At 37.0% G+C, this 25,663-nt stretch overlaps 1 protein-coding gene across 5 annotated transcripts in view; it reads left to right on the top strand.

The window, feature by feature from the left end:
* SLC9B2 (solute carrier family 9 member B2) overlaps positions 1–25,663 on the top strand; it is a 48,114-nt gene that overhangs the window by 16,113 nt on the left and 6,338 nt on the right. For all 5 annotated transcript variants that reach the window (XM_060104376.1, XM_060104348.1, XM_060104368.1 and 2 more), the window contains 7 exons: positions 3,178–3,348; positions 8,580–8,722; positions 9,562–9,689; positions 10,901–11,076; positions 14,623–14,729; positions 17,270–17,419; positions 25,207–25,315. In XM_060104376.1, coding sequence (XP_059960359.1) covers positions 3,178–3,348; positions 8,580–8,722; positions 9,562–9,689; positions 10,901–11,076; positions 14,623–14,729; positions 17,270–17,419; positions 25,207–25,315 — 984 coding nt within the window. The remainder of the gene's footprint in view (positions 1–3,177; positions 3,349–8,579; positions 8,723–9,561; positions 9,690–10,900; positions 11,077–14,622; positions 14,730–17,269; positions 17,420–25,206; positions 25,316–25,663) is intronic.

Below are 25,663 nucleotides of genomic sequence, written 5' to 3'. Positions count from 1 at the left end.
TCATTCTCCCTCACCCACACAAAGTTGGAACCCAATGTGATGGTGGATTTGAGGTAAACCTGCCCTGCAGAGGGGCCCAGTAACTAAACCTGTCTGTCTAAGCTGTGGTGCTAGCTGGAGGAGGGGAGAGTCTCCACTAAAAATGGGTAACTTCATTCTGATTTGTGCTCCAAATTCACAGAAAAATAACTCAAACTGAAAATATATCTAAAAGTGGTCCCAGTTTATAAGCATCTAAACACATGGTAGAAGCAAATTCAGATCCTATCTGGAAAAACTCAGACTCAACCTAAGGCTCCAGAAATTCCCAGAGATACAGTTTCAAGGAAGAGCTCACTGTTGCAAGAAAACAAACAAAAAATCACAAATAAATGCACAAGGAAACATTTCAACATTTTCCATTATCAGAAAATAGAATATAAAACATTTTTGATATCTATAAAGAAGCTAAAGAGGAAATAGCAAGTATGAGTACAAAACAACTCTTTATAAAAATGAAAAGATTTTAGTAAGAACCAAACTGAAGTTCTAGAGATGAAAAATAAAGTACAGTAATTGAAATTTAAAACAGTGAATAGACAACAGAGTAAGTGGAAAGAAAATTGGTAAACTAGCAAATAGATCTGAAGAGATTATGTACAATGCAATACACAAAGACAAAGATGGGAAATATGAAACTAGGGTTAGCAATGCGGAGAGGAGAGTGTGACTGTTTAATCATAGTTCCAGAAAAAAAAAAAGAATAGGAAAAATGGGGGAGATAAAATATTTGAAGAAATTCGGAATTTATAAAAAGCATAAATCCTAAGCAAACAAAAAGGAAGCCATTCCTAAACATATACTGAATTTGCAGAAAGCCAAAGGAAAAGAAAGATCTTAAAACCAACCAAAGAAAAAGAATTCCCTAAAAGAGCTGAAATTACACTTACAAAACAGTAACAAAAGACAGAAAACCAAGGAATAATATTTTCAAGAAACTGAAAATAACTCTCAACTTAGAATTGTATACATAGATAAGCTATCTTTTAAGAATGAGAATAAAGATGATTCCAGATAAATAAAACTAAAAATTTGCTACCAGCAGATCTTCATGAGAAATATAGCATGCTCTGCTACAGAGTGTTTCTGTACCATGATTTAGTTTATATGCGATGATAAATAGGGAACTGTGTCAGTGTAATATGGAGTTTGCATTTTTGTACATAATTTTTCCTGGCATATTAATATTTAACATCATCGAGCAATAGCAGATAAGTACAAAGTGAATTGAACCCTCCCCCCAAGAAAGATCAGGTATATACTTTATTACAACTAAAGATAAAGACTTACTAACTTTAAAGATAAAGCCTTTTAAAAAGCTGAGCACCCTGGGTAAGTACCTTCTTTTGAGGCGGTTAGTTGTTCTCTTAGGAACGTCAAAGATTTAAACTTTCCACGACATTAAGCTGTCTAATGAAGCCACATGTGATGAAGAAGCTGCCAACACTTACCTCAGTTAAAAAACAAAACAAAACAAAACATTAACAACGACAAAACATTTTATTGATGGAGAAGGCTACAGTCTGGTTAGGATTTGATGGAACTACTCTCTGTTTAGAGCAAATGCTCTCAAGATTTTGCATCTTGAAATACTAAGTGTAGTTCCAGTGTTGAAGTCTGCAAAGAAGAGGTTGACTATGGGAGATACAAATATTAGTGGAGATTTAACTGTGCTGGTACTTTTATTAGGATCGTTGTTGTTTCAGTTAGTGCTTTGGTCACAAGTTTTGAGTTGTGAATAGTCTGCCCAACTCTCTTTTTTCCATGTGCCTTTCTATTGTCAGTGTACAATTTTGTAGAACACAAGGTTTTCAAACAGGGAAACATATTTCACATTCTAACAGACATGCCTCTCCTAAAGGAAATACTTCAGGCAACAAAGTAATTGTCGAGATGAAAGGTTTGAGATGCCATAATGAATGATGATCAAAAAAAAAGGTAAGTATGTGGGTAATTCTAAACAAATGTCGACAATAGAAAAGAAGCAATACTTAAACAATAAACAATAATGCTTAATTGAAGGCAGAACTAAAATACTGGAGTGTGATTGTTAAAAGTGTTCTCATGTTTCTGAGAAGAGGATATAGATAGTGACTCTCTTTTTATTAACTAATGAATATTTATGGTAAAATTATAAGGAGGGCTTCCCTGGTGGCTCAGTGGTTGAGAATCTGCCTGCCGATGCAGGGGACACGGGTTCGAGCCCTGGTCTGGGAGGATCCCGCATGCCGCGGAGCGACTAGCCCCGTGAGCCACAATTACTGAGCTTGCGCATCTGGAGCCTGTGCTCCGCAACGAGAGGCCGCGATAGTGAGAGGCCCGCACGCCGCGATGAGGATTGGCCCCCACTTGCCACAACTAGAGAAAGCCCTCGCACAGAAACGAACAGCCAACACAGCCATAAATAAATAAATAAATAAAATTTTTTTAAAAAAAGAAAAGAAGCAATAGTTAAACAATAAACAATAATGCTTAATTGAAGGCAGAACTAAAATACTGGAGTGTGATTGTTAAAGTGTTCTCATGTTTCTGAGAAGAGGATATAGATAGTGACTCTTTCTCTTTTTATTAACTAATGAATATTTATGGTAAAATTATAAGGAGGGCTTCCCTGGTGGCGCAGTGGTTGAGAATCCGCCTGCCGATGCAGGGGACACGGGTTCGTGTCCCGGTCTGGGAAGATCCCACATGCCGTGGAGCGGCTGGGCCCGTGAGCCATGGCTGCTGAGCCTGCGCGTCCGGAGCCTGTGCTCCGCAACGGGAGAGGCCACAGCAGTGAGAGGCCCACATACCGCAAAAAAAAAAAAAAAAAAAAAAAAAAAAAAAAAAAAAAAATTATAAGGAAAAATAAGGGAATAGTTAAAAAAAATTCCAAGATAGTAGTTTCTTCTGGCAGTGTGAAAGCAGATGGGTGATGGGCTTAGAAAGAGCACACAGGTGGATTCAAAGGTACTGTGGTAATATCCTACTTTTTAAGGTGCTTGGAAATTACCCAGTTTTTTATATTACTGATGTTCTTTAAAACTTACACATGATTATAAATACTTGTATGTGTCTTCATTTTTTTTGATGTTTAGGTTATATTTACCTGCAGATAACCACTCGTTGATAGAAACTAGTTTTCCTCGTTTATTTCAGTTACCATGGTGGTTCTTCTGTGGGCTGTAGTTTGGTCAATTACCGGCCCTGAATGTCTTCCTGGAGGAAACCTGTTTGGAATTATAATCCTATTCTATTGTGCCATCATTGGAGGTAAACTTTTCGGGCTCATTAAGTTACCTACATTACCTCCACTGCCTCCCCTTCTGGGTAAGTGCTAAACACATCCTGTTTTCTTCAGAGTAAGTCATATTTAAGTCATACTATGGAAATAATATATAATGGTGTGCCTCTCATGCCCTCTTCCTAAATCCACATTCTTTGACACCATGTTGGTAGCTTAACATCAGCCATGGTGGAAGTATCTTTAAGACAGAACTCAGCAAGTGCTACAAATCAGGGCTTACTATATTGTTAGTCATTCACATCACTGACAAACAAGTGAAGTTCCAACATGCATTTTCATTGGTTCATTTTCATCTTACTCATTAACATAAACAAAATTATCAACCGATATTCATGGTGACACTATACTTGCTCATCATAATGTGAATGGCTTCTTTGCTAAGCCAGATAGTACTCAAGCATTTATTTGTAATCTGATTTTGTCAATTCATTGTTGAACTGCAACCATAGTTGGTTATGGATATGGAGTTCAACACTGAAAAACAATGAAAGCCTTCTATGAGAATCAATTGGCTCTATAGAATTTACAGCGATGATTGTTGCATATTTATAAACTGTATTCTGCACATCCTTTATATCAGTAAAATTTATAATAAATATGTAAATATATAAATATAAATACACACACACTTTTTTGGCCAGCTACTTATTAAGCATTTACCAGCACACCATTGGCTGTATTGTATTATCATGCTTATTGAAATAATTTAACCAAAAATATTCTTCCAGAGGCCATGAGAACTGTCCAAACATGAAACACATGAAAATTAGTCTTAACACTGGACATTATATCTTTAATGTTTCTTCAAAGAATTCCATATTACAAAATTTTAATTTACCACTTTCATTATACCACAAAAGGCATTTTGTGTCCATTTCTAACAGATATATAAGTCACTAAGTTTTATTTAAAAATCACATATCTTTCACACATGTATATTTGCACACAATTCCTGAGTAAAAATTTTTCCTGTTATTTTATGTTAGTGAGGACAATCAATATTGGCTAACAAAGACCAAAATTACTTGCTTTTGAATTTGTGGTCAGCAGTTGAAGCTAAGTATAAAAAGAAGTAGAGTTATTTACATTTGACCATGCACTATTTCTCAATATACTTTTCAAGTTTAGGTAAAAATAAAGTTATTTTGCTTAATTCATATTATTTATCATGAGTGCTTTTTGTTCTCTAAAGTTATGAATTGAATTATTGTTAAAATGAGTTGTTTCAAAATATGCCTGTATGCTGTGATAAAGGGTTGGCAATCCACCTCTTTTGTAAATAAGATATTATTGGAACACACCCATGCTCATTCATTCACATATTGTCTGTGGCTGCTTTCACACTACAATGGCAGAGTTGAGAAGTTGTGAAAGAGACCCTGTGGCCCACAAAGGCTAAAATATCTCTTATCTGACCCTTGACAGAAAATGTTTGCTGACTCATGCATCTAAATCAGTGCTTGTCAAACTTCATCATGCAGAAAAATGACCTTGGGACCTTGTTAAAATACAGATTCTAATTAAACAGATCTGGGGGTGGGACCTGAGATTCTGCATTTTTAATAAGCTAATCATAAGTTTTCAAACATGGTTGTGCATAGGAATCACCTCATAAAGTCTTTTAAAAGCTGATGCCCAGAGATTCTGAATTAATTGATGTGGCATATGTCCTGGGCATCAGAATTTTTAAAAGTTCCCCAAGTGATTCTAATATGCAACCTAAGTTGAAACTGCTGTTCTAGACTCCATGAAAATACCCTTTATACCTCATCCTTTTTTTTCCCATTCTATGCTTATTATTACAACAAACTAAGTATACCACATTACCAAGTGGTACAGACTTGGGCTTTGAGATCTCATGAAATCTCCTGGGGTAACTGAAATTATTCTGAAAGATCACATACATTATATATCTTAGCATCCCGTTTTTGTAGTGTTGCACTTGTGATAGAAAAAAGTTTACCACTTTTTATTGTAGTAGGGCCAGTAACTAAAACTGAAACATTATCTGAACCCATAAAGACCTGTTAAGACAGAATATGTGTGATGATTGCCTGTTCTATATTTTCATAAGCTCATTGAAATAATTGCTAGAGATAGAGGATGAAGGAGAATTTTTTTATTCCCAAAATAAACGTGAAAACAATTGCCCTGGAACACTTTCCTTTGCTCATGGTCTGAGCTGATGTGGCCACCTGATTTTGATTTGGATGTTCCCTTCTTGCCTCTGAGCCCACGTGGTCTTCTCCTTTCATTGTGGGGAGAAGAACACCTTTCCTAATAGAGGGGTATTATTCTTTTTTCTCTTAATTTGTGTTATGGAAATCTTTTTAAATATGCAAAATTTATCAATACATGACCAATCTTATTTCATCTACTCCCAAGTGTTTTTGAAGCACATTATAATTGAAAAAAACTTCCATAATACAAATTAAGAGAAAAAGAAGAATAGTCCTATATCAAAGGAGGTGTTCTTTCTTCCACAACCTACGTGAGAGGGAGAGGCCAGCTTGGGCTCAGAGGCAAGAAGATGCCTGCCAAGTCCATATCAGGTGGCCAGAGCAACCCAGACCATTGGCAAAGGAAACTGGTTCCCAGGGAAATTTTCACATTCATTTGGGGAACAAAAAAAATGCTCCCTTTCCCTCCTAAAACTCCAAAAAAAACCCTCTTAACATATTTTTGAATTCTTGTTAGATTATTATTCTTTTTGATTCCAGGTAGTTATATGCTGTAATTAATTTAGGACTGGTTTAGATCCACATTTTAAGTTTCAGTAAGGAACTATTGACGTATTAATAAAATATAAGGTTAGTGCAGCATTTTGGGCTTGGTAATTCATCAATATCTATGAAAATGAAATATGCCTGTACCCTAGGGCTTAACTCTTCCACTGGTAGGGATTATCCTGTGGATATACTTACACAAACCTACAAACATGTAAGCTCCATATGGACAAGGACCATGTTGGTCTAGCTGCTATCTGTATTAGCAGGGTATCATAAGGGTCTGGCATGTAGTAGGCACTTAATAAATACTTGATGTATGAACTGTGCTCATTTCAGCACTGTTTGTAATGAAAAATCTTAAAGTCCATTAATTGGTTCCAAAATTATGGTACTTCCAAACAATGAGATACTATTGCAACTATTATAAAATAAGGCAGATATATATATCAATGGGAATATATCCAGGCTATATTGTTAAATGGGGAAATATTATCCAATGGTATATAAACATGCCTTCATTTGTGTCCAGCACACACACACACACACACACACACACACACACACACACACACACAAACACAAAAGCACACACACACAGGCATGCTTAAATAGGTATAGAAACTTTCTGGAAGGGCACAAATAATCCTTAACGATGAAAACCTTTGGGGAATGAAGATCAAAAGTTGCCCTTGGGGCCTGGTGGCTCAGTGGTTGAGAGTCCGCCTGCCCATGCAGGGCACATGGGTTCATGCCCCAGTCCGGGAAGATCCCACATGCTGTGGAGCAGCTGGGTCCATGAGCCATGGCCGCTGAGCCTGCACGTCCGGAACCTGTGCTCCGCAATGGGAGAGGCCACAACAGTGAGAGGTCCGCGTACCACAAAAAAAAAAAAAAAAAGTTGCCCTTGGGGTTGGGCATATACTTGTCACTTTACACTTGTCAGTAATTTTTAATTTTACCATAAGCATATATTATTCTTCTCATTATTCTTTTAAAAATAGTTATTGTAGGCTAGTTTATATTTTCACAAATTCTAGAAAGACCATGACTGCAGAATTCAGAACTTAGAAACCTTCTTCCAGATTAAATGGCAGTGATGAAAGATGCCTGGGAGTGATGCTCCTTTACCTAACGGTGTCTGGAGCAAGTCACAAAAAGCCACACAGGTAATTCTTTTCTATTCTCATAGCTTACATTCAAAACATCCCAACACTAGTAAATTTGTCCAGTCATATAATGGGGTGGTGCTTATAGGACATGGTGAGAAGAGGATAGTGCTGGAGAACGGAGGGTAGAAGCCTCACAGTATCTGCCGGAGAAGTCTTTCCCTTTGCATGGGCATGTGGTATTATCATTGAGGACAGGATTCCCTCACAAACTACTCAGTTTCCTCAGTCACACTCAGCTACTTGCAGTTCCTAGAATGTCACACTTCTTTTTCATACCTTGGAAGAAACTGCTTTCTCTTTCAGAAACTTTTCAACTCCCTGGCCTCTTTACCCCTTTTCTCCTTCTTTGCACCCCTCTGACTCACCCCTCCCGTCTCAACTCATACAATACCTCCTCATGCTTCCATAAAATTCAGATTGTCAATTTGTCTTGCTCCCCTAGAGGCTGAAAGCTTGTTGAGGTGTAGTACCCAGTTTTTGTCCATTATTATATCTCTAGTGCCTATTATAGTATCTAAAATACTGAAGGCATTTAGTGAATGTTGAATGGCTGAATGAAAAAAGAGTCACCAGCTGACATGACAGAGCAATGTCCATTTCATTATAACTCACCTTAAACCTTTGCAGAGCAGGTTATGTGGGTTTTTTTTTTTTTCTTAAATTATCCTGTTTGAAGGTAAAATGGAATCCATATAGGTATTTATTGACATTTCAGGTAATCTGACATAGCCAATAACGTCAGGAGCTCTTTGCTAGTTGCACACAAAGGGATGACTAAATTGGACATTGTATTTTTAAAAATATTTATTTTATTTATTTATTTTTGGCTGCATTGGGTCTTAGTTGTGGCACGCGGGATCTTCATTGTGGTGCGCGGGCTGCAGAGCACGTGAGCTCAGTAGTTGCGGCACGTGGACTTAGTTGCCCTGTGGCATGTGGGATCTTAGTTCCTCGACTAGGGATCGAACCCACATCCCCTGCATTGCGAGGCAGATTCTTAACCACTGCACCACCAGGGAAGTCCCTGGACATTGTATTAAAACATTTTACATTTAGAATTTGATCACACTTTCTATCCAAATACTGCATCCTGTTTCTCCCTTTCAGGTTCAGTTATTTAGGAATTATTAATTACTCTAATCTGTTGTTTTTATCTTCATATTAAAGCCTTGTCTTAGCTCCTCTAATTTATTATATTATTTTAATTAAAAGCTTAACCTAATTTCACCTAACGAATAAGCAAAAAAGGAAGTATTTCCTAAGATTATAGGGTAGTCTCTTTCACAGCTAAAGTGCCAAAACCTATTGCCTGTATTTGAAAACTAACTAAAGAGTTGTTTGATTTTTCCATTCTAGGCATGCTGCTTGCTGGGTTTCTCATCAGAAATATCCCTGTCATCAGTGATAACATACAGATCAAGCACAAGTGGTCTTCTGCTTTGAGAAGCATAGCCCTGGCTGTCATATTGGTTCGCGCTGGCCTTGGGCTTGATTCAAATGTATGAAGTACAAATTTCTACTTATTGACTAGGAATTTTGTGGAAGTGGGCATTGTGCATGACATTCTCAAGAAGAGAAGAGAATCTGTTTCATGCAGAACTCTCCCCAGACGATGTTCCCATACTCTTTCTTGGAGAAAGGTGGAGTTACTATGTGGGGACAGCACCAAGAATAAAGCCCCCCCACCTTTTCTCTGACAGAGATATGGGCCATAGTTATAAATTATGGTCATGAGAGAGAAGACATCATATTTTTGGCATGCAAAGCCCTATATAAGAGTTTAGGGCTAACTGTACTGGCTCAGGAAACTGCCTCCTATATAGAATGAGTCTCAAGTATGAGTTTTTTAAATGCTTTTTTTCATTAGGAATGAATTTTTGGAATGTTTTGATTTAGAAATGCATGTTTTGGGGGACAGAGGTTTTCACCCAAGCCTCATTTTGGGACCATAAATTATAAATAAAGCTAACACTGAGAGGGTTAAATCAGCTAGCGCGGGGATTATGAGCACAGACTCTGGAAGCAGCCTGCCTGGGTGCTTTAAACCTAGCTCCACAACTCACCAATGGCATGATCATAGGCAAATCACTTTAACTTGAGCCTTTTTAGATGAGGACATCTACAAAATGGGCATAATATTACCTATATCGTAGGGCTGCTATGAGGAATAAATAAGCTAGCTCTAAACACTTAGAACACTAGATGTTCTAAGTGGAACATTCCTGGAAGATTTGTGATGATCCAGATGTGGGCTGAATATTGAAGCAAAAGCATTTAATGTCATAATCTCTGCATGTCTTTAGAGAATTATGTTAGTATGTCTAGTTTTCTATTGCAGGCCCTGAAGAAGTTGAAGGGTGTTTGTGTAAGATTATCCCTGGGTCCTTGTCTTGTGGAGGCATGTGCATCTGCTCTTCTTGCCCACTTCCTCATGAGTTTACCATGGCAATGGGGATTTATGCTGGGGTAAGAGTTTTTCCTTATTGTATGAAAATATGCACAGACATTTAGGGTTTTCACTGATTACTTACAAGAGAAAACGTAATAGCATTGTCTTAAGGACATCAAAAAATACAACATCGATATCAGCATAATCTAAATATTATAACTTCAAATTATAGTATATGTGTATAGTGTATGTCTAGCTTTTGCAGTGATTATAATAATTTAAACTATTGAAGAAGTAATGATCTTTTACCTATACGTAATTCCAGACTGGTGAGAGAGATGCCAGATCTCACCTCAGAGTCTGGTATAAAGGATAATAAATATATCAACAGTCATCAATACCCAGAAGTGTTTTCCTCCTTCTTTTGTCACCAGACTGTTTGATTAGATGGTTCTGCTGTCTCTTCCTTCCACCGTCAGTTCTTATTTCTAATGGTTAAAGCCATGAGAATTAACTAAATATGAACGTACTTAGAATTTAGTACTAGTGAGTATGCAACAAGTAAGAAGTTCTTATTTTTCAGGGTTAGGACCCTGGAGCTATACTGCTTGGATTCAAATGCCAGCTCTATGACTTTGCATTATGCAATCTTTGGCCAGTTATTTAATCTCTCTGTGCCTCAGTTTACTCATTTGCAAAACAAAGATAGTGATTGTAGCTTTTTCATGGCGTTATTGTGAGGATTAAATTAATATATGTAAAGTGCTTAAAAGGGTATTTGGCATGTACTAAGCACTATAAAATGCTTTCTGGTGTTACTGCTGCCATTATGAGTGTCACTGTCAATGTCATTATGGCCTTTTCCTTCTAATCTGTTGTCTTATTTTACATACTCAATCTTGGTAAAAGGCCTAACGTCACTGGGTTCCAATCCAAAAAGTCTATGGCCATGTTTTTCAAACCTCATACCATAATGTTTTGTTTTTTAAAAAAGGCAGATTCCTGGGGCCTAAGCCCATTAGGTCTTCTATACCACCCATAAATATAACTTTTTAGGCAGTCTAAGTAGTTCTAACACAGGTTATCCATGGCCATACTTTGAAAAAAGTGTTCTATAGAACTTGCATATAGGTATGTGTTTCTGGGTTGGTGCTTTGCTCCCATCTGAAAGACTTTAGTTGTCCAAAGTGTAACCTCTAAAAGAGTAGAGGTTATTATACTTTCAACAACAACAATAATAATAATGACTAAGATACTGTCATAAATGCCTAAAGCACTGCCTGCTTAGTTTTGTTTTAGGTGCTGTATCTCCAGCTGTCGTGGTGCCTTCAATGCTCCTTTTGCAGGAAGGAGGCTATGGTGTTGAAAAAGGAGTCCCGACCTTGCTCATGGCTGCTGGCAGCTTCGATGATATTCTGGCCATCACTGGCTTCAACACCTGCCTGGGCATGGCCTTTTCCACAGGTACAGGGATCCGTTCACAACGTGCTATTCTCTTGCACTCTAGAAACATCGATTATGGTGTTACAAGCATGGCATAGTTGCTTGATAATTAATTAAGGCAAATTAAAATGGAAAAAGTCACCTCCCAAGATTTAGTTCCATACTAGGAAGGGACCAGTAGCTTCACCCTCTAGACATAGACTGCTCAAGCAGTTTGGTAAGTGCAGTAAGGGGAGATTCAAAGGACTTAAAGAAGATTTAGAGAAGGACTAAAACAGCTTCTACATGGAGCCTCTGGGAAAGTTTAATCTTGGAGACTTCACACAAGGGATGAGTAGATTTTCAATGAGCACCATGACAGCAGGCCAAGTGGGAGAAACAGCACCGTTCTAAAATAGGAACAGTTTTAACATTTGGTGGGTAATAGCAGCAATGATTTTAATGGGTATCTTTTTCATACTTACCAAGTGTTTGAAATGGATGCATTATGTTTTAAGTAGTAATGAAAAAGAACTTAAGGCATTTTTTTCTCTCCCACTATTATTCAGTACCTTTACTCCCCTTTGGCACAGCATAAATTTAAGTTCATTTTTTAATCCATGTCCAAGAGTTAGAAATAAGATTTGCAATTTCATATTATTGACAAAATGTAATTGTAGGGCTTCCCTGGTGGCGCAGTGGTTGAGAGTCCGCCTGCCGATGCAGGGGACACGGGTTCGTGCCCTGGTCCGGGAAGATCCCACATGCCACGGAGCGGCTAGGCCCGTGAGCCATGGCCACTGAGCCTGCGTGTCCGGAGCCTGTGCTCCGCAACGGGAGAGGCCACAACAGTGAGAGGCCCGCATACCGCAAAAAAAAAAAAAAAGAAAAAAAATGTAATTGTAGCTTAAATTTAGCTTCAGATTATTTAGTGGGAACACACCTTCATAGAAAGTCATGTACTTTTAGCCTCTCCACCCTGCTGTAGTTATTGTCCCGTTTTGGGGGGTTATATATGATTTCTGCTGAGTACCTAGAACTTCGCCTCTTCCTGTTGCCCCAAAGTTGCCTTACATCCAGTCCCTGCCATATGTCACTGGTTAAATTAATCTTATCAAAAACATGGCTTTCATAAGGTTACCTTCTTGTTCAAGAACCAGTGAGGATTCCCTCTTACCTATTAAGTCAAATCTACACTTTTTTCTCTTTTGGAAACCTTGTTCTGATGCTGAACTGTTTGATAATAAAGTGCTTATTTGCAGATAAAAAAAAAAAAAAAACCTCTGCTCTACCTATCCAGAAGTATGTTTGCACTGTTTTCCTGATATACACCTTTTAAACAATAGCTCTCAGCCTCAGCTGCATACTAGAATTACGTGGGGAGTTTTTTAAAATACTCTTGTAGGCACTGCCTTAGGCCAATTAAATTAGAACTTCTGGGAATGGAAACCATGGCTTTAGAGCAACAGTTTGCATTAGAATCACAGGGGATGGGGAAGAGCAGGGCAGGGAGGGCAACGAGGAGGGTCTGCAGGGCTGCCGGCTGTAGACTGCCTGCAGAACCTTCCCAGTCAGCAGTGCTGTATTCCCTCTGCCCCGCCCCACTAAATGTGGTCCTTAGGCCTTTTGGATGGAACTACCTGGAGCTTCTTTTTTTTTTTTTTTTTTTTTTTTTTGCGGTACGCGGGCCTCTCACTGTTGTGGCCTCTCCCGTTGTGGAGAACAGGCTCCGGACGCGCAGGCTCAGCGGCCATGGCTCACGGGCCCAGCTGCTCCATGGCATGTGGGATCTTCCCAGACCGGGGCACGAACCCGTGTCCCCTGCAGCGGCAGGCGGACTCTCAACACGAACCCGTGTCCCCTGCAGCGGCAGGCGGACTCTCAACCACTGCGCCACCAGGGAAGCCCCTGGAGCTTCTTTAAAATGTGGATCCCAAGCCCTGCCAGATTTACTGAATCAGAATTTTCAGAGGTAGGGCCCAAGAAGTCTTTTTTTTTTAAACAACCTTACTATATCAGAGACTGAAACTAATTGGCTCCTTTCTACACATTTATAGTAAATTATCTACCGTATTAGCTCAAGACATAGGCTACTATCACAGCTAGATGCTTTTGACAGTCCCACCATTACCTAACAGAGAGCTATCCTAGCTAAGTAAAATTACTACAGAGGTAATTATTCTTTTAAATAAGAGAGATGGTGGAAACCGTAGGGGGGGAAAAGCTATTTCCCCTCTACCCACCTTAGGTTCATTGGCTGGGACCCTGTAAATCAGACTGACCAAAGACAGCTTAACAAGAGAAAAGGTTTACTAGCATGTGCGTGGGTCGTGCTTACACACTGGAATACGCAGTGGTGAGTAACTCAAGGGGTGGTTAGAATTGGGGCTTATAAAGCATCTTAGCGGAGAACAATAATTTTGTAGAGAAGTGCAAGACAAAGGAAAAGGATTTTGAGCTTTTAGAGGCAACAAATTGTGGAAAGGCAGATATATGAGCAAACTATTGTTAGATAAGGGCTGGTTTCAGCACCTTGTTATGTAGATTTCTCTGGTGCTGTCCCTGGGCTGATTAGGGTTCCACGTTGCCTCAGTGGTTAACTTCTGTCATTCCTGATGGAGAGGGGAGAGGGACAGCTTTACAAATTTATGTCCTTCTTTTAAAAACAAATAGGGAGATGACAGAGAGCTTATCTTGTATATGTTTCTTCTCAATTGCCTTCAGCTCAAAATAATCCTTATGCCAAAGTGGCATACCTTGGGGGTGGCATATGCTGTACCCGAAATTATAATAACAAGAAACCACATAACTGGTTAGTACATATTTTCTTAAAACAGTTTGTGAGGAAGGCTTTATATATTGAGCAATTTTAATATAATTTTCTGCACAATGTGCTAGCAAAGATTTTTTTAAATTAAAGTTTCCTAAATCCTGTTTGCTATGGGGGAAAATATAGTTTACTTACCTCTATATTGTGATATTTCAAAGAAGCTAAGCAACAAATAAAGTCTCTTCCAAGAGCAATTTCAAAAATAATTTATTTTCAGATTTAATCTTAGAAATAACATTTGAGAAGGAGTAAGTCCCCTACATTCATTGTAGTAAGAAAAGATTTTACTTTTATTGCCAAATTCTTAAGTTACTGTATTCTGTATATATTTGAGCTACTAAAATCAATATGCATTTATTATTAAAAAATCAGGCTCTTAAATGGCAGTTTGAATACTAGATCTGTCTGCTCACCCAGCCTATGCATATAATACAGTAGAACAAATTAGACCTGATTTATGAATTTTATCTTTCATATTTTCTTAGTAAATAATAAATTATGTAAATTTATACTGAAGTAAACATAGAAAAAAGTATACAAATCATAGCTTATGCCTATTTTTAAATTTATCTCCAATAATATGCATACCTTTCTTAATGTAGGCACATTTTATTAGACATTTTAAGAATATGGAAATCAGGAAAGATCTGTACATTTTTCCTTCTATATAATTAGACTCTTTATGTTAATGATTAACGTCTGTGCATTTATGGATTTAGAATTCGGTCTCAATTTTTTCTTTTTATGTTTTTTTTAAGGCTCCACAGTTTTTAATGTCCTCAAAGGAGTTTTGGAGGTGGTAGTTGGTATGGCAACTGGATTGCTTCTTGGATTTTTTATTCAGTATTTTCCAAGCAGTGACCAGGTAAAATAAATAATCTGTGGGTAAGTCGGGCTCTAATATGTCATTGGAGGAGCATTCTAGAACACTCCCCTGAAAGCTGATGTGAATTATGTGATTTAGAAAATGGCCCCCCATTTTAAAACTGCTCATTGCAATATTAGTGCTGTCCCTGAGATTTATGAAGAGGGCTGGATGTATAAGATTTTTAATGCAGTCCTGGAATTTTTTTCTCTAATTTATATTCTGTATACTTCAAACTTCACTGTAAAACAAATAACATCAATTCTAAAATTATACAATATGTCTTTTTATTTATCTTAATTTTAATATTTTTATTTATTTTCATTTTACTATTACTCATAATACTCAACTAAATCAAGATATAAAATGGCTTTGGGGGCTTCCCTGGTGGCGCAGTGGTTGAGAGTCCGCCTGCCGATGCAGGGGACACGGGTTCGTGCCCCGGTCCGGGAAGATCCCACATGCCGCGGAGCAGCTGGGCCCGTGAGCCATGGCTGCTGAGCCTGCGCATCCAGAGCCTGTGCTCCACAACGGGAGAGGCCACAACAGTGAGAGGCCCGTGTACCACAAAACAAACAAACAAACAAAACAAAAAACAAGAAAACTGATACGAACAATTAACAATGAATAAATCATTAAAAAATAAGAATAAAATAAATAAATAAATAAATAAAATGGCTTTGGGGGCCTCTTTTTTTAGTATCAAAATACCTTAGATTCTTTTTTTCTTTTTTTTAAAGATTTTTTTTATGTGGACCATTTTTTTTTAAGTCTTTATTGAATTTGTTACAATACTGCTTCTGTTTTATGTTTTTTGGCCACGAGGCATGTGGGATCTTAGCTGCCCCACCAGGGATTGAACCCACATCCCAGGCATTGGAAGGCAAAGTCTTAAGCACTGGACCTCCAGGGAAGTCCCAAAATACCTTAGATTCTAATACTATCAAATAGACAGACCTTATCATCTCATATCATATAGTTCAACATTTCTCACCAAAGATATCAAAGTCCTTTACTGTACACAGTGATTTCTTAATAAACAAAGATTTTGTTTGTTTTCCTTTACCCCCCTCGTCTCTTAGATAAACATATAAAAGTCTTTTTTTTTCCTAGAAGAACTGGCATTATTTTGAGATTTCAGAGCATTTTGAATGGAATTAGAAACTTAACTAAAGTAGAACTGTATGTAAGAACATTAATATTAACATTACTTGAATGTATGTTGGTTTGAATTTTTACTGTGCACAAAAAGCTTCAATTGTAGATTGTAGATTTTATGAATGCATAATAGAAAGTTATAGGATTTTCTAATTAAACAGAAAAGTAAAGAGAAAAATGATAGCTTACATTTTGTTGTTCACCTTGTATAAAATGATATGGTATGTACAATAAAGTGCCACTAGTTCAAAATAGCAGCCACTAACTACATGTGGCCATCGCAGATATAGAACGCTACCGTAGACAATGCAGATACAGAAATTTCTGTCGTCACTGAATGTTCTGTTGGAAAGTGCTGATCTAGTGCACTCCACACAATAACTCATGAAAAGAGTACTGTTAATATGAGCATTTTACTGATGAGGAAATTGAGGCTTAGGGAGAAATGATTTAAACAAAGTCACATAGCTAGAAAGCAGTGGAGCTGGGAATGAACTCAGGTAACCCACCGCCAGAGCCTGCACGCCTCCAAGCCAAGCACTTCTAAAAAGCCTGCCTGCCTTCTAAAGCAATCAAGAAGTTTAAAAGGCCAAACAGGGAAAAGTGAAAGGAAAGAGGTACACATTTCTGAGACTTTAAAAATCAACAACAAGGACCTACTGTGTAGCACAGGGAACTCTGCTCAGTGTTATGTGGCAGCCTGGATGGGAAGAGAGTTTGGGGGAGAATGGATACATGTCTATGTATGGCTGAGTCGCTTTGCTGTGCACCTGAAACTATCACAACATTGTTAATCAGCTATACTCCAATATAAAACAAAAAGTTGAAAAAAAATCAACAACGAAAAACTACTCTGTCTACAGCCTCTTAAAGCTTCTTGGTATTCAAGGATTTAGAAAGAAAAACCAGGAGAGTATCAAATTAAAGAGTGAACAGAGAACCTAAAAATAATAGAGATATCATATCTTTAGCCTTCACAGAATCCCTGTGATGTAACTGCTTTAGGGAATGAGGAAAGAAGACTTGAAGAGTTTAAGTCATATGGCCAACTACATACGTCAGTGGTGTAAAAGCTGAAATTTTATCCCTGGTCTCTCTGTCCCCAAAGCCTATGTGCTTTTTTCTGCTGTTGCATTTAGCCCTGTGAAATTCTGCTTTGATAACTGCAGAGAAGGATAACGGGTATTCCTGGGAGAGGAACCTAACATTTGTACATGTGCTAACTCTAATTTTACTAAGGAAAAGAAAGTAAATGTTATGTCATGCATTTATATGCTCAGACACAGACGTTTTTATTTTCTACTAAGTCCTGAATATGGAAAAACCAATAGTTAGAAATCAGTTATATGAAATAATTGAGCTAACCAACCTCTCTCCTCTAGGACAAGCTCGTGTGGAAGAGAGCATTCCTGGTCTTGGGGCTGTCTGTGCTGGCTGTGTTCAGCAGCATGTATTTTGGTTTCCCTGGGGCAGGAGGACTGTGCACACTGGTCCTGGCTTTCCTTGCAGGCAAGGGATGGGCCAGCGCAAAGGTGAATTCATTTTAAGTTCTTCTGCTCATGATCACTTTCTGATCAGATTAATTTTTTCTTTCCAGATACTTTCTTAACATCAAATTAATGAAATTATTTAACCATAAAAGCTATTTTCTATACATTTGTAAATGTATGTCCAAGTTCACACGTGCACATCCTTTTCCCCTTACATACGAATCTAGAACTTAAGGTCTTTACTTAAAACATATTTACTTACTTAAAACATACCATGGTTCTATTTCCATGCTGCCTTCCTTATCCTTTGTAAAGGCTGCAGAGTACTGCATTGTATAGATGTACTATACTCTATTTAATCCGTCTCCTACTAACAGACATTAGATTGTTTCTAGTTTGCTAAGACAAAAAGCGCTTCAATAAAATGCCCTTACATATACTATATTCAGTAAACTCTAAAGCACTATCCAGTCTTATTATTATTTTACATGCTATCAAGAAAGAAAAAGAATGCTGCCAATTAAACTGATATCCTAATTTCAGAAATATTAAAATGAGAAAAAATTTAATAAGTTATAGCATATTATCAAGTTTATCTATAGGATACATTTCTAGAAATAGGATTGCTCTTTGAAAGACTGTGCACACTGATACTTTTGATAATATCAATTTGCTCTTTTAAAAGACTGTACCAATGTACATTCTTACCAACAGTATGTGAGAGAATCTACTTCTCTGATCTATTTTCAGTCTTCAGATATTGTGCTAATCTGATGGGTGAAAAATGTATCTCATTGCTGATCTGTTGGCATTTCTTTATGAGTGAAACTAATCATCTTTTCATATGTTTACTTGCCAGTGTATTCAAAAGCTTGTGCCTATTTTTCATAAGATTGTTTTGGTTTTCCTTACCAAGTTTCAAGATCATTAAGGTTATCTGTTTTCTTAATATGTATTATGGAAATTAGCTGAATGCCATTTATTTACTTTAATTTTAAAATACATTTTTGTAGATTTGAACTTGACAGGATCATGTGCTATTCTGTTTAATAAAGAAATTAGATGTATGTGACCTAAACTAAATGAAGATATATCCTTTTGGAAAACCTAAAGACAACTGCTCAAAATAATTAACCTTAATAAGATGCCATATGGAAACATGTGAAGGTTATAAATCTTGAGATTAGATAAATAATCATATTCATTTATGGGAATCTCTGCAGAGGTATACTAGAGATAGAATTTCCTTGTGGGTAAATAGCATTCAGATAGGAGGCTTCCATTCTCTAACAGTGTGATTATAAAGTTAGGATAAGTATAAGTATGAATCATCTTGCTTTAGAGGAGGGAAGGATTGGAAGGGGCTCCTGGAGGCTTGTGTGAGCAAGGGTACTGAGGGCACAAGAAAGTGTGCTGAGATGGATTGGACTTGGAGGAAAAGGAGAGAGCCCCTTTGAAACCCTGCTCTAGGCACTAGATGGGCACCTAGGTTTGTTGCCCGGTCAGAGGCTTGGCTGTAAGGCTTTCAGGTGGTCTAATTTTTTTCTTTTCAGCAGCACCTACATTATTCAGTTCTACTTTCTGATTTCATATAACATCGAACAAGAACAAAGCTAAAAAGTAAACAAACTTCCTCGTATAAATCGGGTACTCCTGTCATCCCTCATCTCTCATAAGCATTTGCTCTCATCAAACATTTGTTTTTCCATGGCTTCCCTTTTCTTGAGGGCTGAGGCAAGGTTGTCCCATATCGTGGGCAGTCTTCTGTCCAATCTCAGCTTGGGACAAAGGGCTGTGTGGCCTGCCTTGCTTCTCTCTGAGGATTCACCACTGTCTGTCTTCCACCCTAATCTGGGCTGCAGACTAATACACCTGCTCCTTGAAGCACTCTGATCTACTCCTTTGCCCCAGGACCAAGAATACAGTTTTCACTCAGTAAAGGGATGCAACTAAAGTTGCATTGTGACCCCTTATCCAACACCTGGGAAGTTTGCCAGCCATTAGCATTCTACAAACTGTCCCTTAACTTCTTTTCTTTGTATATTGTTTGGTTTCTTTTTTGCTGTTGTAAATATTTTTTATTTCAGTTGTCAGTTGCTGGGTTACAAATTACCTCAACATTTAATGACTTAAAACAACAATTTTGTTTTGTTTTAATTTGTCTTGCACTTCTGTGGATAGACTTGGCTCAGGTGGGTGATTCTTACTTGGAGTTGCTCATGAGGTTGCAGCCAAATAGTGACTGAGACTGGAATCTGTCCCTTAACTTCTTAATTGTAAACATTTGTCAGTATTAAAAGAAATAAATTAGTAAAGAGAATAATTTTTAAATAAAATTAGTTTTGTTTCTGAGTATGAAAGTACTATACGCTCATTTTAAAATATTGGGAAATAAAAAAAGTCAGAAAGCAAAGGAAAGAAAAAATCGTTTACAATTCCTCTACCTAAAGCCAACAGCTCTGTAAACTATTTAAATATTTTGGCTTATTTCCGTTCATTTATTCAACAGGAAAAATTTCAAATACACTTATAGTAAGTTTCTTCAAATTGAATTTTACTGGAAAATGCTATCTGTTGTCACCTCTTAAAAATTTTCAAAAATTAACAACCAGCTCATATTATCCTGTCATGGGTAAAAGGAGGGAAAGGAACTAATAAATGTTATTGCCACTCTGTAAGGCCTTATACAAGGCACTACGTGAGTATTCTCACTTATTTTCACAAAAGAAACTTTGAAAAAGTATTACCATTTCCACTTTATAGAGACTGTAAATCAGAAGGACTTAACATGTTCTAAAACATGTCCAAGGTTACAAAATTAAAAAGTGGCACTGGGATTTAAGCTCAGGTTTGATTCCAAAGCGACTGGTACTACCCTTATAATACAACTGTAGCATTATTACACAGGACACATTTCTATATTTTGACATCTATTTGAATAACACATATCACATATATTAAAAAAGTTATACTTCTACACTGTGCAATTTAAAATTAAGTTCATAAATGATAGGATTTTAAAAAACAACAAAAAAGAGTCATGTCATTTGGAATAGGGAAATAGTTTTAGCAACAGGGAAATCAAAGGGGAGACTGATCCCTACGACAAGTGGTTACTAGCTGTGGGCATAGAAAGACAAAGAGGGAAAAGGAAACTCTGATGAGTTTCAGTTGCGCTATTCTCCAGAATATAGTGTGGGTTATATAGAAAATATTGTTAAAGCCGAAACAAAGCATCTGTTTGAATGCATTTGTCATAACTGCCTGAATTACCTGCAGCCTGGTTGATTACGTAGAAGGTCAATGTAATCCACAACCCAGAGAAAGAACTAGGTACCTTGTTTTCATATTTACCTCTGGTTACTCTCCTGTGTATATCTCTTTATCTACACACACACACACACAAAACACAACACACATACTCACACATACACACACACATAGGGATGCCCCACAATTTTTTTAAACCATTTCCTTATAGTTAAATATTTAGGTGATTTCTAGTCTCTGCTATTTTTAATTATGCTGAAATTCAATTTCTGATCAGTTCCTTAGGCCAGATTTCTAACAGTGAAATTTTGGGGTCAAATAATATGAACATTTTGAGGTTTTTGACATGCATTACCAAACGGCTTTCTAGAGTTGTATCCATTTACTTTTCCACTGTAATATATGAAGTACCTATCTCATTACACCCTCATCAGCTTAGAATAGTGTTTCTCAAACTTGAGAATGCATCAGAACCACCTGGTGGTGTATACACACATCTATATATATGAAGTTAGATTTTTGTGCCTTTTTATACTGTTCATTTTTTACACTCAAATATCATATACTTTCATGTGATCAGATCTATGAATCTCTTATTAGGACCTTTCCTCAATAGTTTTTTTTTTCCTTAAAGATGTCTTTCTTGTAAAGTTTTACATACGTCATCTCATGTATTCTCTACAATAACCTTGAAAGGTAGATAGCAGACCATTTTACAAATGAGGACACCAAGGCTTAGAGATACTAGATAGACTGCCTAAAGTCGCAAAGCCAGTAAGTGGCAGAGTCAGGATGAGAACACACAATTTGAATACATCAAACTGGTTCCCTAAAGAAAGGAAAGCCAAAGAATCTTCATTGAATCAATTATGTGGCAGGCAGTCTCCAGAGCAGCACAACATTATAAAAAGAACATAAAATTTAAGTTATGGGGACTAGGATTCCAATCCTGCTTCAAGCTGTATAATCCCAAAAAATGTCACCTACCTTCTTTAATACTCAGTTTTCTCAATTGTAATATGAAGAGACTAATAATAACATCTGAAGAATTGTGGCTGTTATTTGGGGAAATAGAAATGAAGCACTTGTAAACTCAATAGTGCTACAGTAATACTGTTGTTGAGTTATACTTTGAAAAGCTAAAATATTTTATAGAGTTCATTTGTGCCTGTAGTTTCTGATGTTATTTCTTGCTGGGTTTTCCATATAATCATTAATCTTTTCATTTGTTTTATTTTATTCAAATGCACTCACCTTTTTTAAGCCTGTCATCTATTTTTTCATCTATTTTCAAATTCAGTGCTTCTAGATGACCTTTATAGTTATGGGATTTTGTTTTCTGTTATATTTTGGATCCTCTGAATCTTGAATTGTTCATCTGTCTGAGAAGTGCCCACTTACATAGATATATAACCCATGATGAAACCTTCATTTCTCTTAACTTTCTCTTTTTGTCCATCCTTGAAAGTGATTTATATTTTTGAAGATTCTTACCATTGATGCATAGAGATGTATAAAGTGGCCTTAACTTTCAATGGACAACACAGTCTTCATTCCCCTTGGCTCATCTGTTATACTTAGCTTATTCTATGGCTCCATTTTCTTTATAAACAAATTCATTTTGTTTTTGAAGTTATGAAAAAGCCACAAGAAGATACATTGTGACTCTTCTCCCTTTCTTAAATTATATAATATGTAAGCATATATCTGATGTTCAATTAGTCTAAAACATTACAGTCAAAATACAAATCATGGCTTTAGTTTACAGTTTAGAAGTAAAAATAATTTGATAGAGAAAACTCTTTAGGACTTCTGCTCTCATTGGAGTTCTGAATACGTGAAATATCTTTGAGGACCTTCCTTAAACAATTAGTCCTGGCAACAAAAGGCTAAGTAACCTAAAGTTAATATAGTTGAATTTTGTTCTTTACAACTGTGGGTACCAAAGTCCTAGTTTTAGCTATGATATACTCTAAAAATTAAATTCAAAAGTAAAATTTAAAGATACATGGAAGGGTGGCAACTGGACCTGTTGGGGCAGAACTAGTCATTGTCATTAAATGATAAAGGATCTTGGATGTTTTCTAATATAAACCTCTCATTTTACAGATGAGAAAAATGAGGTTCTATGGGCAAGTGGCTTGCAGTTAGTGGGTGGCAGAATTTGAACCTCATTCATCATCTGATTCCTTATGATGTAGAAACATAACTGTTTTTTCATGATAGAGGAATAGAATTATATAAATAAATCAACGAATCCCCTCACAGATGCTGTCTTTATAAGCTAAGAGGAAATAGAATCTTCACCCTAATGAACATATCAGAAATAATAACTGAAGAAAACAGAGAAACAATGTAATCCTCCTTTGTCAGAGTTCCATACATATATGGAAGAGCATATCCTTATGAACATGTAATTGTAAGGGTAAAAATGTGGTCCAAAAATATAGATTAAAAATTTTTTATTTATTTATTTATTTATTTATTGGCTGTGTTGGGTCTTTGTCGCTGTGTGCAGGCTATTCTCTAGTAGCAGCGAGCTGGGGCTACTCTTCGTTGCGGTGTGAAGGCTTCTCACTGCGGTGGCTTCTCTTGTCGTGGAGCATGGGCTCTAGCCACGTGGGCTTCAGTAGTTGTGGCATACGGGCTCAGTAGTTGTGGCTCATGGGCTCAGTAGTGGTACACGGGCTTAGTTGCTCTGCAGCATGTGGGATCTTCCCGGACCAGAGGTCGAACCCATGTCCCCTGCATTGGCAGGCAGATTCTTAACCCTGTGCCACCAGGGAAGTCCCCCAAAATAAAGATTCTTAATGTTGATTGAAAAAATCTGTTAAATGTAAATTCTTAGGTACTGTACTGGGTACTGCTAAATTGCCCTCCAAAAAAGCGTTGTCAGTTTGCTCTCCTACCAATTATTCAGTTTGCTTACAATCTTACAAATACTTTACATTGTTAAAACTTTTTTAGTGTTTTTTTCAATGTGATTACCCCCTCCCCCCAAAATATGGTATGTCATTTTAATTTGTGTTTCTCTGATTACTGAGTTTTAGTGTCTCAGGGTTTTGGGCCATTTGTGTTTCTTCTTGTACAATTAGTTGTGCATATGCATTGCCCATTTTTCTACTAGGGTCTCTATCTTTTTCTTATTGATTGGACATTGTTCCTTATTCTGTTACACATAGTACAGTTATTTTCTCCTGGTTTGTCACTGTCTTTGTTATGGTTTATTTTGCATGGTCAATTGTGTCAGTATTTTCCTAGGATGTTTGCATTATGTGTTATAAAGTTATGCTTATATCAAATAGGGTCTTCTAAGGAAAGAGAAATCACATAGTAACTGGAATAGGGAAGTTTATTATTAACCATCCTGGGGATCAGTTAACAAGGGATTGGCTTGTAAGATGTAAAGAGACCCCTAAATAATATAGGAATAACAGCTATAAACTCCTAGGGCTGAGATAAAGCACACCCTTCCACCTCTCCTCCTCACCTCACTACTCCTTCCCCCAGGGCTGAGAATCCAGACCTTGTTAGAGCTTTGGTTCACTGGGTGACACAGAAATCACCGTGGTGCCCTACCTACAAAATTTACTAGAAATCTACTCTCCAAACATAGGAAATCCACCCTCTAGGGTGCATGGGGAGGTATATGGCCCAAGGGAGGTGGCTACGAAACCACCCCAGGTGTAGGCTGGGGAAAGCTGCTGGCACCATGCACTGCAAGAGCCTGGCACTGGAGAAGCCACCTGGACTGCAGGAGCCTTGTGCTGGAAGATCTTGCTGGGAAGAGCCACAGAAACCAGGAAGAGTTCCTTCTCTTGCAATATATTTCAGCACCTTCTACTGACAATATTTAATATGGTACCAGCTGGCAAAGGTGAAATGCTTAAAAGGCCCAGCTCCATTTTCTGCAGAGAAACAAGGAAAGGCGGATTTGGAGCCAAAGGGCAATAAATTAATAACTGGCACAGCACTTTGTTATACCTGGATTTTATCTTTGTGCATGATTTGAGATATCCACAAACAGTATTTTTTTATAAAGAAAAAATTGGAAACAACTTAAAGGCCTATTGATAAAGAAGTGATTGAATAAACTATGGTACTTCCATACCACAGATTACTATGCAGCAATTATGAGGTGAATATCTAGATATATGCACTGATATAAGGTCTTTAAATCATATTGTTGAATGAAAATTAACAAAATTTTAAACTATACAATAATGTAATAATAATATAATTAATATAATATTATTCATTATAATACACACACAGATTGTGTATTCAGAAGCAGAAGTCCTAAGATTACTTTGTAAAACTCTTTATAATTAACATTTACTTGTAAACCAACACTAAAGTACCTCATATATCTTAATTGTGTTAGAAATATCTTTGCGCAATTTTTTGCTCTCTTCTAGCTAACTTCTTATTTATAGATGCTACAGAGGTAAAGCCTATCTCAGGTCAAATTGGCTCAAATTTCAAATTAGTAAAATTCTTAGAACTTCTAAATTCATATAATGAAAGTCTGTGTTTGGGTGTGTGTGTGTTTCTTTTAGGCAGATGTTGAAAAGGTTATAGCAGTTGCCTGGTTCATCTTTCAGCCCCTTCTTTTTGGACTGATTGGAGCAGAGGTATCCATTACAGCTCTCAGACCAGAAACTGTAGGTAAGAATTTTGCTAAAATCAACTCTTCTTATATTCAGTTGAAATATCTTTAGTAGGTATGTGTTCAGTGGTTCCCACTGTCACAATTATATAAAAAAGTAACGAGCTAAGTCTTTTAGAGCAGTTCGTTAGAAAATAATGTTTGTCAATCTAAGACAGTAAATTTTATACCTTTAAATATTGTTCCTTGTAAAGAAAAGTGACACTGCTGACTGCCATCAATAAAATGCAGGCCTTAAAATGTTTTTCCAAGGATAACAATGTTCATCTAGCCTTACCCTGATCAAGAGCCAGAATTTTAAAGATAACTAGTGAGTTCTATAATATGTACCCATAGAATAAAAATGT

This window comes from Mesoplodon densirostris, chromosome 1 (assembly GCF_025265405.1).
Source record: "Mesoplodon densirostris isolate mMesDen1 chromosome 1, mMesDen1 primary haplotype, whole genome shotgun sequence".
Lineage (NCBI taxonomy): Eukaryota > Metazoa > Chordata > Mammalia > Artiodactyla > Ziphiidae > Mesoplodon > Mesoplodon densirostris.
The sequence above is the reverse complement of the archived record's forward strand: the minus strand, read 5'-3'. Positions and strand labels throughout refer to the sequence as shown.